The sequence below is a fragment of the Lacerta agilis genome, chromosome 18 (genome assembly GCF_009819535.1).
Source record: "Lacerta agilis isolate rLacAgi1 chromosome 18, rLacAgi1.pri, whole genome shotgun sequence".
Classification (NCBI taxonomy): domain Eukaryota; kingdom Metazoa; phylum Chordata; class Lepidosauria; order Squamata; family Lacertidae; genus Lacerta; species Lacerta agilis.
The window spans coordinates 7,024,490-7,043,794 of record NC_046329.1 but is presented as its reverse complement, the minus strand read 5'-3'; the positions used below and the strand labels follow the sequence as shown (position 1 = coordinate 7,043,794).

Sequence of the window (19,305 nt, the reverse complement as noted above, 5' to 3'; positions counted from 1 at the left end):
GTTGTAAACAAAATCTGCCCTTATTCCAACCAGAGAATATTGAGAAGCAAAGCAGCTAGTAAGCCAGATCTTTATTAAACTGTTCACACACAGGAGAGCGGAGGAGGACCCAGAACCAAGGTGTGCCTGCCCTTATATACAGGTACCAGAGCAGCACACGGAAACGCTGTTTACCTTCCCGCCGGAGCTGTACCTATTTATCTACTTGCACTTTGACATGCTTTGCATATTAAAGTGTTTCCATAGCTTTGTGCTAATTGGGTCATGTTTTGATAATGTACCGGTAAATGTTCTAAGTTTTTGTATCAAATTAGTAGGGACCCAGGTGGCGCTGTGGGTTAAACCACAGAGTCTAGGGCTTGCCGATCAGAAGTTCGGCGGTTCGAATCCCTGTGACGGGGTGAGCTCCCGTTGCTCGGTCCCAGCTCCTGCCCACCTAGCAGTTCGAAAGCACATCAAAGTGCAAGTAGATAAATAGGTACCGCTCCCGCCGGAAGGTAAACGGCGTTTCCGTGCGCTGCTCTGGTTCGCCAGAAAGCGGCTTTGTCATGCTGGCCACATGACCCGGAAGCTGTCTGCGGACAAACACCGGCTCCCTTGGCCTATAGAGCGAGATGAGCGCCACAACCCCAGAGTCGGACACGACTGGACCTAATGGTCAGGGGTCCCTTTACCTTACCTTTTACCAAGAAAAAAAACACACCAAGAACTCTGGCCAATATACGTTTCAATAGTGGGAATAGTCCCAAATCAATAGTACAGTAAATTATGACAAAAACCAATCCATTCAAATACATATATTCAAACAGAGATTACAGACTCAAAGAGAAATTACAAATTTTCGGTGGGGTTTCAGACATGTGGTTTATATATTTTTGCACGTGTTTGCTTGGTACATTATGAACATTTATTATATATCTTATAACGGTACTCTGGAAGCCAAACACTGCAAACCTGGCAGTAAGTGTTCTGGTTTGCGAACTTTTTTTGGAAGCCGAACGTGCTCCATTTTGAGTGTTACGCCGAGGTCCGTCTGTTTCCGCTATTTATTTGGCGTTTTTGTTTTTGCGGTTCTTTTGTTTCTGTTACAGGCGGGTGGCCGTGTTGGTCTGCCATAGTCAAAACAAAATAAAAATTTCTTTCCAGTAGCACCTTAGAGACCAGCTAAGTTTGTTCTTGGTATGTTTCAGTGTATCTGAAGAAGTGTGCATGCACACGAAAGCTCATACCAAGAACAAACTTAGTTGGTCTCTAAGGTGCTACTGGAAAGAAATTTTTATTTTGTTTTCTTTCTGTTTTTGTGACCGCGTGGAACGCGGTCCAGCTACTGATGGATCGATTGTGTGACTGCAGTACATAGTTTATTGCTTTCGTTTTATGGATCCTTAGATAGTAAAATTCGTGTTCAACTGCTGTTTTAGGGGCTGTTTTTAAAAGTCTGGAACGGATTAATCCGTTCCGCATTACTTTCTATGGGAAGGCGCTCCTTGGTTTTGGAACGCTTTGGTTTTGGAGCGGACTTCCGGAACGGATTACAGGTGAAACTCGAAAAATTAGAATATCGTGGAAAGGTTCGTTTCTTTCAGTAATTCAACTTAAAAGGTGAAACTAATATATGAGATCGACTCATGACATGCAAAGCGAGATACATCAAGCCTTTATTTGTTACAATTGTGATGATTATGGCATACGGCTGATGAGAACCCCAAATTAACAATCTCAACTTTGGGGTTTTCATCAGCTGCACGCCATAATCATCACAATTATAACAAGCAAAGGCTTGACATATCTCACTTTGCGTGTCATGAGTCTATCTCATATATTAAACTCCAGTAGCCAATGAAAACAATTGCTTACATAAATGGACTTTTCCATGATATTCTAATTTTTCGAGTTTCACCTGCAAGTTTGAGAACCAAGGTACCACTGTAAATACATAAAGGAAATGGCCACTGAGAGCATGCATTTTCCCACGGCTCATAAACTCCACCTTTCGTCTTCTGTTTTCGGAAAGTGCTCATGCCTTCCTTGAAGAGGCCTCCTGAAATGACCGCCACGCCCCTCCTGGAAATCTCCGAGGCGTTTTCCTTTTTCACAACTCTCTGGCCGAAGTATTGACCCCTGCTTTGTCCCTCCCTGCCCCACGGAGGCAGGAGGTTGTTTGCACCTCCATATGGACTAGGAGCTTGCATGGCCTAACCTGCTGTCAGTCAGCCGGAGTCAACTCTGGTCTAGCCATTCGAAGCATGTGAGCCAGCCCATTTTGGGGAAGGTGTCGACCTGACCCTCAGGATTTCAGAAATAATTCTCCTTAGAAGAACTGTTGAACTAAATATATCCAGGTGAGCCATTTCCACGAATTAAAAAAACAAACAAAAACCATAGGGTTCGAAGGGACCCCAAGATTCATCTAGCCCAACCCCTGCCATGCAGGAATTTCAGATGAAGAGATTTAATTTTAATCCAGTTCCACATGTCTGCTCCAACATGGGATACACCGGTATCAAGTTTATTGCTTATAGGCAAAGGCTGCTGCAATGGTAAAATATATACTAGGTAAAGGGACCTCTGACCATTAGGTCCAGTCGCAGACGACTCTGGAGTTGTGGCGCTCATCTCGCTTTACTGGCTGAGGGAGCCGGCGTACAGCTTCTGGGTCATGTGGCCAGCATGACAAAGCCGCTTCTGGCGAGCCAGAGCAGCGCACGGAAACGCCTTTTACCTTCCCGCCGGAGCGGTACCTATTTATCTACTTGCACTTTGACGTGATTTCGAACTGCTAGGTTGGCAGGAGCTGGGACCGAGCAACGGGAGCTCACCCCGTCATTGCAGGGATTCGAACCGCTGACCTTCTAATCAGCAAGCCCTAGGCTTTGTGGTTTAACCCACAGCGCCACCCCCGTGCGTCCCTACTAATTTGATACAAAAACTTAGAACATTTACCGGTGCATTATCAAAACATGACCCAATTAGTACAAAGCTATGGAAACACTTTAATATACAAAGCACGTCAAACTGCAAGTAGATAAATAGGTACCGCTCTGGTGGGAAGGTAAACGGTGTTTCCGTGCGCTGCTCTGGTTCGCCAGAAGCGGCTTAGTCATGCTGGCCACATGACCTGGAAGCTGTACGCCGGCTCCCTCGGCCAGTGAAGCGAGATGAGCGCCGCAACCCCAGAGTCGTCCGCGACTGGACCTAACCGTCAGGGGTCCCTTTACCTTTTGGGGCGTCTTGGTTTTTACTTTTTGAAATAGGGCAACCCTACTATTTTCATCGGAGAAATGTTGAAGGGTACGCTGATTATTTCTGCTTTTATTTTTATTTATTTACTTGAGGGGTGGGGCCACTGCCCCCATGCCCCTCCCCGGCTATGCCATTGCTAGTCAGTGTGGTGTAGTGGTTAAGAGCGGTGGACTCATAATCTGGTGAACCGGGTTTGCGTCCCCGCTCCTCCACATGCAGCTGCTGGGTGACCTTGGGCTAGTCACACTTCTCTGAAGTCTCTCAGCCCCACTCACCTCACAGAGTGTTTGTTGTTGGGGGAGGAAGGGAAAGGAGAATGTGAGCCGCTTTGAGACTCCTTCGGGTAGTGATAAAGCGGGATATCAAATCCAAACTCTTAGTTGCCTTGTCATAAACAGTTCCCGCGCCTCTCGGTGCCTCCCCAGGTTCGCTCTTGCAAAAACACATCTGCTCTCCCTGAAAAGCACTCCCCTTCCTCCTAACCTCGGGTTTCTTGACCCCTTGAGCTCAGCAGGCGAGAAAATTGTGCCCGGAAGCTGACTGGGGCTCAGGAGGGCAAGGCCTTGACTCCAAGAAAAGTGGCGTTCTGAAGATGCTCCTTGGTCTCTGACTCAGCGAAACAGCCAGCCGGGATGTTTAGCTGGAAGGGATCAGGGATCATCTCCGGGGATCATCCCATGCCGAACCCTGGTGACCGGCCATGGGATGGCGCATTCAAGATCCTAGTCCATATGGAGGCAAGGTGGCTGAAGTTTCCCCTTGGGGGCACCTGGTTGGCTATGTGAGAACAAAATTCTGGTCTAGGGGAGCTGCTCCTCGGAGCCAGCGTATGTTTGTTTGCGAATTAAATTTGTACGCCACTTTTCGCCCAAAGACCACGGTGCAGTTTCACAACATGAAACACAAAGTAAAAACATTAAACATTTTTTTAAACCTTCCCTCGGTTTTTGAGCATCTCGGAAGCCAAACGCTTTGGTTTTCGGACGCCGGAAACCCCGGAAGTAATTGCTTTTTTATCTTCGAACGGCTTCCGCTGCGTGCTTTTCAATTTTCTCCGTCGACTTTGGAGACTGCCCTTTCTTTGCACCTTGGCCATCGAACGTTTCGGAAGTCGGAGGGTCTTCCGGGACGGATTACGTTCGACAACCGAGGTGCCACTGTACAGGTCTGCCTTCAGATCATAGGTGCCAACTCCCAGGGGCACCCACAAAATTCCCCATGAATTTCGTTTCCGTGCGCTGCTCTGGTTCGCCAGAAGCGGCTTTGTCATGCCGGCCACATGACCCGGAAGCTGTACGCCGGCTCCCTCGGCCAGTAAAGCGAGATGAGCACCGCAACCCCAGAGTCATCCGCGACTGGACCTAACGGTCAGGGGTCCCATTACGTTTACCTTTTACATGCACACACCATACGTCTAAAGCATGCAAAGACCTCCTGGGAACTGTAGTTTGCCCACCACAGTGCTACAATTCCCAGCACCATTAACAAACTTCAGTTACCAGTATTCTTTTTTTTCTTTTTGCGGGGGCAGAAATGTGCTTTATAGTGTCTGTGCAGCCCTTAGTCAGATACAGACCAGAAGCTTGTAAGAGTTTCAGCAAAGAGAGCTCTCCCCATCATCTGCTTATGCCTTATGAGGAACGGTCGAAGGAGCCGGGTATCATAGAAGGAGATTGAATCATAGAAGCGTAGAGTTGGAAGGGGTCCCCCAGCGGTCATCTAGTCCAACCCCCTGCAATGCAGGAATCTCCGCTCAAGCATCTCTGACAGGTGGCCGCCCAGCTTAAAAACCTCCAAGGAAGGAGAGCACTTTTAACTTTTAACCAGATCCTTTTAAACCGGGGATCTCGCCAGGATTTGAACTTGGGACTTTCCGCACGCCGGGGGTGCGTTGTGCTGCGGGGCTGCTGTGCCAAACCAAGATTCCTCACGGTTCTAGATAAAGGAGCCATTTCGCCAGAAGCGGCTTAGTCCTGCTGGCCACATGACCCGGAAGCTGTACGCCGGCTCCCTCGGCCAGTAAAGCGAGATGAGCACCACAACCCCAGAGTCGGACACGACTGGACCTAACGGTCAGGGGTCCCTTTACCTAGGGGAGATGGGCGCTATTTTGGTCCTCCTCTGTTCATTGTGCTGCTAAGCTAAGTCACGGTCCAGTCAAAGGAGTCATTGAAACCGGACATTTTCTCAACTGATTGGCAGTTTTTTTTTTTATTACATCCATGGCTAAAAATGAAAGCGAGAGGAGTATTCCCCTCACATTGTGAAACTTTTCGGCTCACTGTCTATTGACTTTATACAAATAGGAGCCTGGGACAAGAAGTTGTTTTTTTGGCAAGGGTGTTTTGCTTTTATAAAAAAAAAAAATCATTTTGCAGAGAGGAACCGTGGCGACAACAGATGGACATTAGAAGGTGGAAAACAAAACTATAAAACGCCTCGGGATTCCCAATTGCACCGGGGATAAAATAGCAAAGTCCAAGACCATCGGCGTTATCTGATTATTGAGTTCAATTCTAGATTTGCCGGGCGTGGTTTGCCTTGAGAATGAAGCATCTGCTGTTCTGTGTACGAAATAAAGCGCGTCTGAAGACTCTAACCCTCAATCAAATCTCAAATTATGTGCCATTTTCTTCATATTCCTGATACCAAGTGCCCAGCGTCGGATTTTGGGTTGCTTTCTGTTGAGCGGCAATTCCAACTTGAGTTGCCAAGATCATATATCAGATCAAGAACTTGCGATATCCGGTTGTAAATTTGTTTGTATTGCCTAAATACTGGCTTTTGGGATTGTTGTTGTTGTTCAGTCGTTCAGTCGTGTCCGACTCTTCGTGACCCCATGGACCAGAGCACGCCAGGCACGCCTATCCTTCACTGCCTCTCGCAGTTTGGCCAAACTCATGTTAGTAGCTTCAAGAACACTGTCCAACCATCTCATCCTCTGTCGTCCCCTTCTCCTTGTGCCCTCCATCTTTCCCAACATCAGGGTCTTTTCCAGGGAGTCTTCTCTTCTCATGAGGTGGCCAAAGTACTGGAGCCTCAGCTTCAGGATCTGTCCTTCCAGTGAGCACTCAGGGCCGATTTCTTTGAGAATGGATAGGTTTGATCTTCTTGCAGTCCATGGGACTCTCAAGAGTCTCCTCCAGCACCACAATTCAAAAGCATCAATTCTTCGGCGATCTTTTGGGATAGGGTTGGATATTTCATCACTTATCTGTATAACGTTATATTAACACACACACACACACACACACACAGAGAGAGAGAGAGAGAAGGAGGAAGAACTAAGTACTGTATTTTCCCGTGTATAAGACTAGTTGTTGTTGTTGTTGTTTTACCAAAATATTATGTTTAAAATTGGGGCTCGTCTTGTACATGGGTAGTGCTGAGGGATGTTTTCTTAATTTGGAGCCCCCCAAAATAAGAGGCATCTTATACATGGGGGCGTCTTATAGATGGAAAAATACGGTATGCCATCTTCAGCTCTTTGGGGAATAGATAGAACCAGAGACTTAGAACCATGTACAGCAATTCAAGCTCCTTTGGAAGGGGGGAGGAAGTGAGGGTGTAAAAATGCAACAAATAAGAGATAAACTAAAATAAGTTTTTGTGTATGTGTGTGTGCAATTGCTAAGTGAGATGGGGAGAAGTGGAGGAGGGGAGGGAGAGAAATTGACCGATCCCTGGTTCCTTGTGACAACTCAGCTCCAGAAAGGAAATCGGAGGGGGAAGCTCCCGTTTGCAAGGTGCAGGGTGAGGCCATATGCCTTGCCTTCTGGGCTGGCATTCTGTCAGACTACAGCTTCTTTGCCGGGCTGGCGGGAAGCCCGGAGTTTATGCCCGTCGCTGATAGCCTCAAGGCCGGGGAGAGACACAGAGCGCTTATTCCAAGGTTGCCGACGAGGCAAAGGCTTCGGAGAGCCCTCGGCGGAGGGTGAGCTTGTGAACTTGGAACCACAGAAATGGAGAGCCGGAAGGGGACCCCATGGGTCATCTAGACCAACCCACCTTGCAATGTTGACACTGCTATTCCTCCTGCTTGGCTGGCCAGCAGAGCGAGGTTGGCTCAGGGGGAAAATTCACCCAGGTTTCCAGTACGGGGTTCAGTCACACAGGCCGGGCCAGGAGAAGTGTTTGGGCGAGGATGAACTAGGGGCAGAGGAGTGTTAAGTCCAGTCCAAGGCGACTATGGGGTTGCGGCGCTCATCTCGCTTTCAGGCCGAGGGATCCGGCGTTTGTCCGCAGACAGCTTTTCAGGTCATCTGTCAACTCCAGTTTCTCTCTCTCACTCTTCCTCCCCCCTTTTGTAAGTTCCCTTAGTCCTGTTCCCAAAGCAGTTCGTCCGTGTATGCATATATATATATATATATATATAATTGCTTTTACGTTCACACTAATCATTTCGAACTGTTTCCTTATTCCAGATGTTTTGACTGAGAAAGTCCTTTGAGATATTCCAGTGGGGAGAGATTCACAACAAACAAACCATTCTGGTGTGGGCAGTCGTAAGAGAGAGGGGGGGGGAATAAAACTCCTCCTGACTGAGATAGCTCAGTCGGTACAGCGTGAGACTCTTAATCTGGGGGTCGTGAGTTCGAGTCCCGCGTTGGGCAAAAGACTCAAGTTTCCCCAGGATTTTATAGAATAAATTCAGAACAGCTGGATGAAACATTAGAAATGTGGCCCCCTCCTCCAATGGATTTGGGGACAGATCTAGGGTGGGGTGGGCGTTCTCCGTGCTGGGTACAGGATAGCGGAGAGGCTGTTCGCAGCCCCTAATCGTTACCTTTGGAATGAAGAACATACAGACACAGACAAGACCTATTTGGAGAAATTTTTTATTTTTCTGTTCATTGCTCCCCACCCGTCTCCAGATAAATCTTATATAAATAATACAAACCAAAAACACGCCCAAAACACTGGCGACACAAATGAGAATAATTTAATAATAAATAAGAGGACCGGGTTTTAAATGCGCGCGCGCACACACACACACACACACACACACAGTTAGAACCACAAAACAGGTTGAGGTTTTTTGACAGGTCCTCAGAGAACAGGGGGACATGATCAATCTTGTCTCTCTCTTTTACACACACACACATCCCGCAAGACCCTGCTTTTGAACAAATACGCCCCAAAAGAACCCCAGAATTACTAGTTATCTTCTATATTTAATATCACCCACTTATAAATAAAACTAATTGTTTGCTGCATTAAAGTGCTTGTAACCTATAATGGTGTTTCACTGACGCTGCGATCCCCCATTGGTTGGGTTTTTAGGGGAAGGGGTCCCTGATTGGTTGGGACGGACTTTTGAGATAAGAGGTCCTTGGTTGGTTGGGATGGGCTTGAGTGAAATGAGGTCCCTGATTGGTTGGGACGGGCTTTTGAGATAAGAGGTCCTAGGTTGGTTGGGATGGGCTTGAGTGAAATGAGGTTCCTGATTGGTTGGGATGGGCTTTTGAGATAAGAGGTCTTTGGCTGGGACAGGGATTTGTAAAAAGAGGCCCCGATTCGGATGGGCTTTTTGATCAAAGAGGTCCCTGGTTGGCTAGGACAGACTTATGAGAAAATATGACCTAGATAAGATAAGTCCTTGATCCCTGATTGGTTGGGATGGGCTTTCGTGCAAATAGGTCCCTGATTGGTTGGGGTGGTCTTTTAGGAAATGAGGTCCCTGATGGGTTGGGACGGGCTTTTGATAAAAGAGGTCCCTGGATGTTTAGGACAGACGTTTGAGAAAAGATGACCTAGTAGTAAAAAGGAGCTGCCGGTTGGGCAATGCACTGCCATGGAACAGGTACACAGCTGGCAAGAAGAGACGCTGTTCAGAACACACACATCCTCCCGAAAAGTGCTGTTTTGCACCAGAGACGGCACCGCCCTGGGCTGTTCCTATTGTCCTCTTGCTCCAGACAGACGGGACGCCGCTTCCCGCAGAGCCCCTCTCTCCGCCCACCCTTGGCTGCTACGCACAGTGGCAACGTGTGACGATCATGTCGTCAAAGAGCTGCGTGACCACCTTCCCGTCGCTGGCGTAATGCATGAGGACCATGGGTTCGTAGGCGGCGGGCACGCAGCAGGGGGCCGGCGTCTCCCCGGACAGGCTATGGAGCCTGGCCTTGATCTGGGCGTGCATGCTGGCCGGCTTGTAGTTGTGGGGGCACGAACCCTCGCAGAAGCTCATGGAGTAGCTGCTGGGCGCCAGCACCCAGTCGGACCACCCGATGTCGGCGAAGGAGACCTTGAGCGAGCGGAGGCAGCACTTGGTGTCGCCTTTGCCGCACTCCTCGTCGTCCAGCTGCCTCGGCTTCCGGACCCGCCTGCGCCCCTGCGTCTCGACCTCCAGGGCGAGCCACTCTCTCCCTTCCAGGGTGGAGGCAGCCACATCCATGGGGAACTCCAGACCCACACGGAGCCTCGGGTCGGGCCCGGCTAGCCACTGCCCCACGGCGTCTCCGAGATCAAGGACAGGTGTGGTCTTCGAGACCACCTGGGAGGCCAGGAGCGTGGAGGTTTCTCCATCCCCACCGGCCAGCCTGTAGATGTTGACGCGAGCCAACCCGGTCGAGTTGAGCTGGGAGATGCCGGGGACATCCGGGAACTTCTTGGGCAGAGACAGCTCGGCCCGAACGACATGGAGGCCCCGGCTGAGCGCTGCCGTCCTGGAGACTTCCAGACTGTATAGGGGCCTGAGCAGGCCGCTGGTGTCCCCTGGACCTGCAGCCAATCCTTGGCCCAGAAGCTTAACTGTGGAGAGAATGAAGAGAGGAAGATGTCAGGAGCGAGCCAGCAATAAATCACACAGAGCAGGCGATGTTAACTCTTTATTAGCAAGAACACAATCTGCACAGACTTGGTGGGGTGTCAGCCCTCATGAGCACAGAAGCTCATCCCTGGTAGGTCTTGCCCCATGGATCAGTTGCTGAGGCTGAAGGCCCCCGTCTTCCCCATAGACATCTAGGTCTCTTCCTCTCCTGGGTGTTTTCCAAGCAATCAGGGATGGTTCGTGCCTCTCCTGGTTCTGGGAGACAAGGGGAGAGGGGAGCTTTTTGCAGGAGGAGGGGGAGGCATCCGTGACTCTTCACCAGCCAGAATCTTCTCTGCCTCTTGGGCCCCCCTCCCCTCTTGCCTCAGCTTCTGCCTCTGAGTCTGGACTTCTCTCTGCCACAGACTCTCCCCGCTCACTAAGCCCTGTTGCCTCTTCCCAGTCTTCTCCCTCTGACCACTAGTCCCACAGTTCTGGGCACCACAGTTCAGGAAGCATACTGACAAGCTGGAACATGTCCAGAAGAGGGCAACCAAAATGGTCAAAGGCCTGGAAACGATGCCTTATGAGGAACGGCTTAGGGAGCTGGGTATGTTTAGCCTGGAGAAGAGAAGGTTAAGGGGTGATAGGATAGCCATGTTCAAATATATCAAAGGATGTCATCTAGAGGAGGGAGAAAGGTTGTTTTCTGCTGCTCCAGAGAAGCGGACACGGGGCAATGGATTCAAACTACAAGAATGAAGATTCCACCTGAACATTAGGAAGAACTTCCTGACGGTAAGAGCTGTTCGACAGTGGGATTTGCTGCCAAGGAGTGTGGTGGAGTCTCCTTCTTTGGAGGTCTTGAAGCGGAGGCTTGACAGCCACCTGTCAGGAATGCTTTGATGGTGTTTCCTGCTTGGCAGGGGGTTGGACTGGATGGCCCTTGGGGTCTCTTCCAACTCTAGGATTCTATCTCATTTCTATCTATCTATCTCACTTGGGACACCCCAAGAAGCTGGCGGCTGCTACACGTAACACAACACATGTTTTTAAATATGTTTGAAATAGCCATTCCCAAGAGCTCTGTAGTATTTCCTCTGGGGATGATAGGGACAGAGGTTAAGTCGTTTATCTGTGTTACTACCTCAACCAGAATCCTGTATACGCAGAAGGGGAAAGATGGAGAAGTCCCAACGAAAGAATGGATTTTAAAATTGATGGACTAGGCAGGGATGGAAAATATGGTGGGGGAAATGAGAGACCGAAATGGCGAGGAGAACTTTGCCGAAGAGTGGAAGTTCTTTTCAGAGTATTTGTGTGTGTGTGTGGAGGGGAATTATAAGAAGGTCCCCTATAACTGCTGGAAGTATAAACAAAGAGGGGGTTCTTTTTTAAAAAATTATGTGGTGGGCTTGTAAAAAAAAAAAAAGCTGGGGTAATTTGGGATAGGATATACGATGAGATTTTAACAAAAAAAAGATGTTCAAAGTGAGTTTACGAAACGAAACAGAAAGCTTTACTGCTAGGATAAAAAAAAAAAATCCAAAAAGGATGTTGAAAGTTGTTTAACTACTGCCGCTGGGATTCTTTATGCTCGGAAATGGGAAGATGAAGAAGTTCCTACTAAAGAAGAACGGATCAGGAAAAGTAATGAGCTATGTCAATGGTTTTCGACCATTGTGCTGTGGCACCCTGGGGTGTTACGGGCAACCCTGGCCTCTGTCCCTCTTTCCTCTCCTCCCTCCTCTGATGCCTTCTTGCATCTCTGCCTCCCAAAGTCTTGCAAGGGTGTTTGTTGCAGCAGCCCAGACAGATCCTGAAGCTGAGGCTCCAAGACTTTGGCCACCTCGTGAGAAGAGAAGACTCCCTGGAAAAGATCCTGATGTTGGGAAAGATGGAGGGCACAAGGAGAAGGGGACGACAGAGGACGAGATGGTGGGACAGTGTTCTCAAAGCTACCAAAATGAGTCTGGCCAAACTGCGGGAGGCAGCGGAAGACAGGAGTGCCTGGCATGCTCTGGTCCATGGGGTCACGAAGAGTCGGACACGACTAAACAACAACTATTTCAGACATGTGGGACAGATCCTGAAGTTTAGGGTCCAAGACTTTGGCCACCTCATGAGAAGAGAAGACTCCCTGGAAAAGACCCTGGTGTTGGGAAAGGTGGAGGGCACAAGGAGAAGGGGACGACAGAGGAAGGGATGGTTGGACAGTGTTCTCGAAGCTGCCAACATGAGTTTGACCAAACTGCGGGAGGCAGTGGAAGACAGGAGTGCCTGCCGTGCTCTGTCCATGGGGTCACGAAGAGTCGGACACGACTGAACAACTGAACAACAACAACAATGACAAGGTCCCCTGGCCAGAATCCTTCTGACATGATTCTTTATCTCCTCGCAGATATAGGTAAGTTGGACCTGACTAAATGACTTAATAACAAAGAAAATAAACGGCAGATAAAGGAATACGACAGGAGCATCGTGGGCACACAGCTGGGAAGTCGAAACGTAAGAAATTATGAGACTGAAAGTGAACTGGACGGTGTCAGATTTTGTGCAAAAAGCTTTATATACAATTATGGATGCAATGAAGGCAGTGGCTCCTTACCTTTTGCCCTCAGGGTATGAACAGTTTTCGCTGCCGGCGGCAAAGTCTGGTTCGCTCTGAGTTGTGCCAGCGTCTCCCGGTAGACCCGGTGAGCCTCTTGCAGCCCACCTTGACCCAACGCCCCTCGGACGCTGGGAGGCTTCTCCATCCCAAGCCGGTCCAGGATGGTTTGTTTGACAGCTTCCAGTTGCGGGCAGGTTTCTTGGGGGCCGTGGGGTCGCAGGTCAACCACGCCGGACAGGAGAGACTGAAGGAATAGCACCCGGAGGATGGTGGCAAGGCGAGTGGCTCCGGGCATCGTGGAGTCAAGTCAGAGACCTCGGGGTTGGCGGATTTCTCCAGAGAGCTGTGCTTGGCTTCCCTTCGCTTGGCTGGCGAAGCTAGCCCAGACCTTTGGCTTTATACCCGAGGCGAACTTAAGTCATCAGTGACGTGGAAGTAAACAGAGAAAAGGAAAAAAGAAAAAAAAGAAAAAGATTTTGACAGTTGGCTGTGTGTGGTTCCCCCCCCCCTTTTTCTTCTTCCTTGAAGCTGTTGCAGAAAGGTTTGTAATAACTCGAAGATGCTTGGGGTGGGGGGCAAAGGCCAGGGCTGCTGTTCTCTGCGGCAGTGTGCAACCGGACACCGATTTTTGGGAAGCCGCAAAGTGGGAACAGAGCGGGACAGCAGCAACACTTGCATCTCCTCCCTTGGGGGTTTTTCAGCAGAGGTGGGGGGGTCAGATTCCTGCATTGCCAGGGGTTGGACTGGATGACCCTTGGGGGTCCCACCCAACTCTAGTTCTATGATTTTATCTGTGGTTTCCAGCTGCTGGGGCTCAGAGGCATACTCTCGGCTCTAGCGTCCAGGACACATGACCATCCAGCCTCTGCTGAAAATCCTCCAGGAAGAAGAGAAGAAGAAGAGTTTGGATTTGATATCCCGCTTTATCACTACCGGAAGGAGTCTCAAAGCGGCTCACATTCTCCTTTTCCCTTCCTCCCCCACAACAAACACTCTGTGGGGTGAGTGGGGCTGAGAGACTTCAAAGAAGTGTGACTAGCCCAAGGTCACCCAGCAGCTGCATGTGGAGGAGCGGGGACGCGAACCCGGTTCCCCAGATTACGAGTCCACCGCTCTTAACCACTACACCACACTGGCTCTCTCACCAAGGAAGGAGAGCCCACCACCTCCCGAGAGAGAACGTTCCACTGTCGAACAGCTCCTACCACCAGAAAGTTCTTCTTCATGTTTAGCTGGAATCTCCTTTCTCGTAACTTGAAGCCAACGGTGGGTTCGAGTCCTGCCCTCCAGAGCTCAGGCTTGCAAAGCGACGGGTCTAGAGTTCAAATCGGGCTTTCAGCCTGATCCAGGAAGGCTATCTTTATGAGTTTGCTCCTTCTCCAAACGAGCCTTTGGCTTTTACCTTCCTGGCAACACAAAACATCAGCCAGAGGCGGGTTCCAATTAGCCTCCAAACCTGGCCGTTTTGTATGTCCAACTAAGGCAAAAGACTAGGATTCACCTGTGCCCCCCCCTCCATATGTGTTTGGCCTCCCAAATCCCACCAGCCTCGGCTGAATCGGTCAAGAATGGTCAGGAATGATGGGAGAGCCTACCAACATTACACTGCCCGGGGTTGGACTAGATGACCCCTGGGTCCCTTCCAACTCTGCAATTGCATGATTCTGATGTTCCCTTCCTTTGATGCGAGCCTTCCTTTCAGAACCCCCGGCGCAAACCGGATTGCACCCTCTCCAAGGGGCTGGAACGTCAAGTGGCATTTTTTGGGGGGGTGGGGGTGGATCTGGGCCTCCTTTCCATCCAAATATTTTTGCGGTGATTCGGCGCCTTCCGTTATTGGGTCAGTCGGTGGTGAGCTATCGGTAAGCCGCAGAGCCTTCGTTCCGAAAATGCCGGCCGGGCGATTTACAAGGCAGCGGAAGCCATAAAACAGGCCCCGGTGATCCGTGTGGAATGAAACCCGTCCAAACATTGGAGTTGCGAGGGATGTTGATTCACGAGGGCGTCATTGCCGCTGCTTCACATACACGCAACCCCCCCCCCATCACCAGGGGACCTGCAACCCAAAAACCCTTCCCTGAAGGGAAACAAGACTCTCACGATTATTTCACAACCTCCCCCTCTTGGGCTACGAACAAATTCCTCACCATATTTGAGAAGCCGCGAGCCAATTCTGTTGGGGAACCTTCGCTGAAAGCACGGCTTTGGAGCTGTTTGCAAATGTTTCACCTCTATGAGACCAGAGAGCTGTTCCTTATAGGGTGGGGATTAGTTTTATGGGGTGCTGGGGGCCATAGCTGTCAAGTTTCGGAATTGAAGATAAGGGATCAGCACCCTCACCTGTCCCGGGGACAGTCTATGGTTCTCAGGGACAGTCCACGCCGCAGTAATCCTCCCCCCAGGCTACAAATTAATTTACACCAGGAAAGAGCTCCCAGGAAAGAGAAATCAGGGCAGAGAAAAGAAAGCACTTATTCACGCAGCACACGGTTAACCTCTGGAACTCCCTGCCACAGGGAGCATCTATGGCCACCAACTTGGATGGCTTTTAGAAAAGGATTAGGCAAATTCATGCAGGAGGAGAGGACCGCTGATGGCTTCTGGCCAGGTTGGCTCTGCTCTGCCTCCAGTTAGGGGCAGCAATGCTTAATCTGAGCACTTGTTGCTGTGAAACATTCGTCTATTTTATCTTCTTCTTTATATACCTGTCTGTCTGTCTGTTTGTTATTAGGTATTTATATTCCACCTTTTTCTCCAAGGAGCTCCTTGGCCCTAGTCCTCATTTAACCCCCACAACAGTCCTGTGAGGTAGGCAGGGAGGCAGGGCAGAGAAAGGCAGGGACCCAAGGAGTCCCCGGACTCCAACTCTCCTTCCCGGAAATAAGGGAAATTTAAGGGATATCAACAATAAGGGATAGCAGCGGGAAACGGCTTGGAAGAAGGGAGTTTCCCGCAAAAAAAGGGAGACTAGACAGCCATGCTGGGGTCCATAGTGTCAACCTTTCCCTTTTTTTGCGGGAAATTCCCTTATTATAGCATTGGGAAACAGCAGGGAGGGTTGACAGCTATGTACAGGTGAAACTCGAAAAATTAGAATATCGTGGAAGAGTCCATTTATGTAAGCAATTGTTTTCATTAGCTACTGGAGTTTAATATATGAGATAGACTCATTGCATGCAAAGCGAGATATGTCAAGCCTTTGTTTGTTATAATTGTGATGATTATGGCGTACAGCTGATGGAAAACCCCAAAGTTGATATTGTTAATTTGGGGTTCTCATCAGCTGCACGCCATAATCATCACAATTATAACAAATAAAGGCTTGACATATCTCTCTTTGCATGTCATGAGTCTACCTCATATATTAGTCTCACCTTTTAAGTTGAACTACTGAAAGAAACGAACATTTCCACGATATTCTAATTTTTTGAGTTTCACCTGTATATAGCAGTGGGGAGCAGCAGGAAGGGTTGACAGCTATGTGAGGGGGCTGGTTTGGGGGGAGCAGGGCCTCACACGGCGTGGCCCAGGTCCCCAAATCTTTTTTTTTTTAAATGACCTGAGTGGTCCTGTTCAGGCAATGGATGTAGAGGGGGGAGTCTGAATAGGGGATGATCAGGGTTGCTGTGCGGGATATTAGTTTTTTGGGGGGGATATCTTAAGCATAACCTCCAACATTTCTCTGATGAAAATAGGGACGTCCTATTCAACAACAAGGGACGCAGGTGGCGCTGTGGTCTAAACCACTGAGCCTAAGGCTGCCGGTCAGAAGGTCGGCAGTTCGAATCCCCGCAATGACGGGGTGAGCTCCCGTTGCTCGGTCCCAGCTCCTGCCCACCTAGCAGTTCGAAAGCACACCAGGGCAAGTAGATAAACAGGTACCACACCGGCGGGAAGGTAAACGGCATTTCCATGCGCTGCTCTGGTTCGCCAGAAGCGGCTTAGTCATGCTGGCCACATTATCCGGAAGCTGTCTGTGGACAAACGCCGGCTCCCTCGGCCTATAGAGCCGCAACCCCAGAGTCGTCTGCGACTGGACTTAATGGTCAGGGGTCCCTTTACCTTTACCTTTATTCAACAACAACAACAACAACAACAACATCAACTTTATTATTTATACCCAGCCAATCTGACTGGTTTGCCCCAGCCACTTTGGGCGGCTGTATATAAAACCACAATAAAACATTAACTATTAAAAGAACTACCCTATAGGGGTCTGCTTTCAGGTGTCTTCTAAAGGTTGCATAGTTGAAATGGAGGCAGTGAGAGATTTCACTTTCTTGGGTTCCATGATCACTGCAGATGGTGACAGCAGTCACGAAATTAGAAGACGCCTGCTTCTTGGGAGAAAAGCAATGACAAACCTAGATAGCATCTTAAAAAGCAAAGACATCACCTTGCCGACAAAGGTCCGTATAGTTAAAGCTATGGTTTTCCCAGTAGTGATGTATGGAAGTGAGAGCTGGACCATAAAGAAGGCTGATCGCCGAAGAATTGATGCTTTTGAATTCTGGTGCTGGAGGAGACTCTTGAGAGTCCCATGGACTGCAAGAAGATCAAACTTACCCATCCTTAAAGAAATCGGCCCTGAGTGCTCACTAGAAGGACAGATCCTGAAGTTGAGGCTCCAGTACTTTGGCCACCTCATGAGAAGACTCCCTAGAAAAGATGGAGGGCACAAGAAGGGGACGACAGAGGATGAGATGGTTGGACAGTGTTCTCGAAGCTACTAACATGAGTTTGGCCAAACTGCGAGAGGCAGTGAAGGATAGGCGTGCCTGGCATGCTCTGATCCATGGGGTCACGAAGAGTTGGACACGACTGAACGACTGAACAACAACAACATAGGGGTCTGCTTTCAGGTGTCTTCTAAAGGTTGCATAGTTACTTATCTCTTTGGCTCAGGGGTAAGCCCAACATTTCTCTGATGAAAATAGGGACATCCTAAAGAAAAAGCGGGACATTCCGGGATCAAATCAGAAACCGGGCAGGCTTCTGTAAGCCCAGGACTGTCCCTAGCAAATAGGGACACTTGGAGATTCAAGACGACTTTCTCCAGATATGTTGGGTGTTTGTGTGGGCTGAACTGGCATGGAGCAGTTCAGTGATCAATGAAGATGTGCTGCTGGGCTGGACACCACAAGAAGCAGCTTGGATGGATTCGGAAGAAAGTTAGACAATTGCAAGACGGCCCAGGGCGGTTGTGTTCTCCCTTCACTGCTGGAGACGGCAAACGTTTCTGGGCTCGCTGGGCAATGGAAGCAGAGAAACGGCCGCCGTGGCTCCCAGGCCCGGCTGGGGGGTGTCTTTTGTTCGGGGTTCTTGGTTGCTTTGAGTTCCACAACCCATCGCAAGAGAAAGGCCTTTGCATAACCCACGTTGGAAAAAAGTGGTCCTCTCCCAACATTTCCCTGCTGGCGTTGAGCTTTTTCCAACGGGTGTTATGCTGACACCATGCGGGGTTGCAGAGATAGGAGCATGTCGCTGGAGCCTCAGGCGCATGTCTTAAAGGAAAAGCCCTTCCGGGTTTCGAATGCACCTGTTTTCGGAAACCCAATCAGGTCGGCAATGCAGCAGGGTGTCCTCCTGCTTCTCTGAGCTCAGTTCCGTCTACACGGGCTGCAACTGTTTTCTCTCAGGCTCAGCCGTCCCTGGAGAATTGGAAGCTTTTGAGACCTTCTGCGTGCAAAAGCAGATGCTTTTCCCGGGAGTCTGCGGCCTTCCCACAAAGAAAGCACGTCATTTCAGGGTCCCCTAAAAGGGCAGTGGAAACAGCCCGGGAGGTGTCAGCGAGACGCCCAAAATGTGTTGAGATTCCACAGCAGAAGAATTTATCGAAGCTGCTTCCAGGCAAAAGTCAAACTCCAAGAGGAGTTCCATCCAGCCGCTGCAGCTGGACAGGGATTCTTGCCATTCCACAAATCCATCGTCATCATTGATGGAGGCGAGTAGAGGACCAAAAGGCCAGTTTTGACCTGCATCCCACCCAACCATGGAAGAGCTGATGAACCCCCTTCTCTGGATGGCAATGCCAAAAAACCAAAACATTTATATATGGGAGAATGCGATCCCAACATACCCCTCCAACATAATAATAATTTTATTATTTAGATACAGCCCATCTGGCTGGGTTGCCCCAGCCACTCTGGGCGGCTTCCAACATATAGAAAAACATAATAAAACATTAAACATTTAAAAACTTCCCCACCCAGGGTCAGGTGGTTCCCTGTCATGGATGCTTTAGCTGAGATACCTGCATTGCAGGGGGTTGGACTAGATGACCCTTGGGTCCCGATTCTAAGATTCTATGATTCTCTCCATTGATGAGTGCCCAGGTACTCTGCAGATGGGCAGAGGCACGCTTTCTCTCTCCTATTTTTGCATTTTAAAAAATGGAAGTGTGGTACTTTATAGTGTTGTTAAGAATATTTGGGCTGCATCTGATTCTGATGCCAGTAAAAGCATATAAAAGGAATAAATACTGCACATAGATAAAAACAGGTAGATTGTGGGTGTGTGCTTTTTTTAAGCACATCTGCGCCGTTTACAAACGCAAACAAGCAATTTATTCACAAGAGGGCGCGCCCTTCCTCCGATGAACCCCTTGCTTTAAGAAAATAAAAAAACTTCAACTCCCAGCAGAACTTGCGGCCACCCCACCCCTTTCCTTTCGCTTTGCAAACGAACGCAAGGCCCCACG

At 49.4% G+C, this 19,305-nt stretch overlaps 1 protein-coding gene across 1 annotated transcript; it reads right to left on the bottom strand.

Annotated features, from left to right (window-relative positions):
- Window positions 1-9,214: 9,214 nt before the first annotated feature.
- On the bottom strand, window positions 9,215-12,900 carry GDF15 (growth differentiation factor 15). Its single transcript, XM_033136894.1, has 2 exons — window positions 12,603-12,900; window positions 9,215-9,996 (listed from the first exon to the last, which is right to left on the bottom strand). Exons 1-2 carry the CDS (start codon window positions 12,898-12,900, stop codon window positions 9,215-9,217), a joined length of 1,080 nt encoding a protein of 359 aa, XP_032992785.1.
- Between the last annotated feature and the right edge of the window lie 6,405 nt (window positions 12,901-19,305).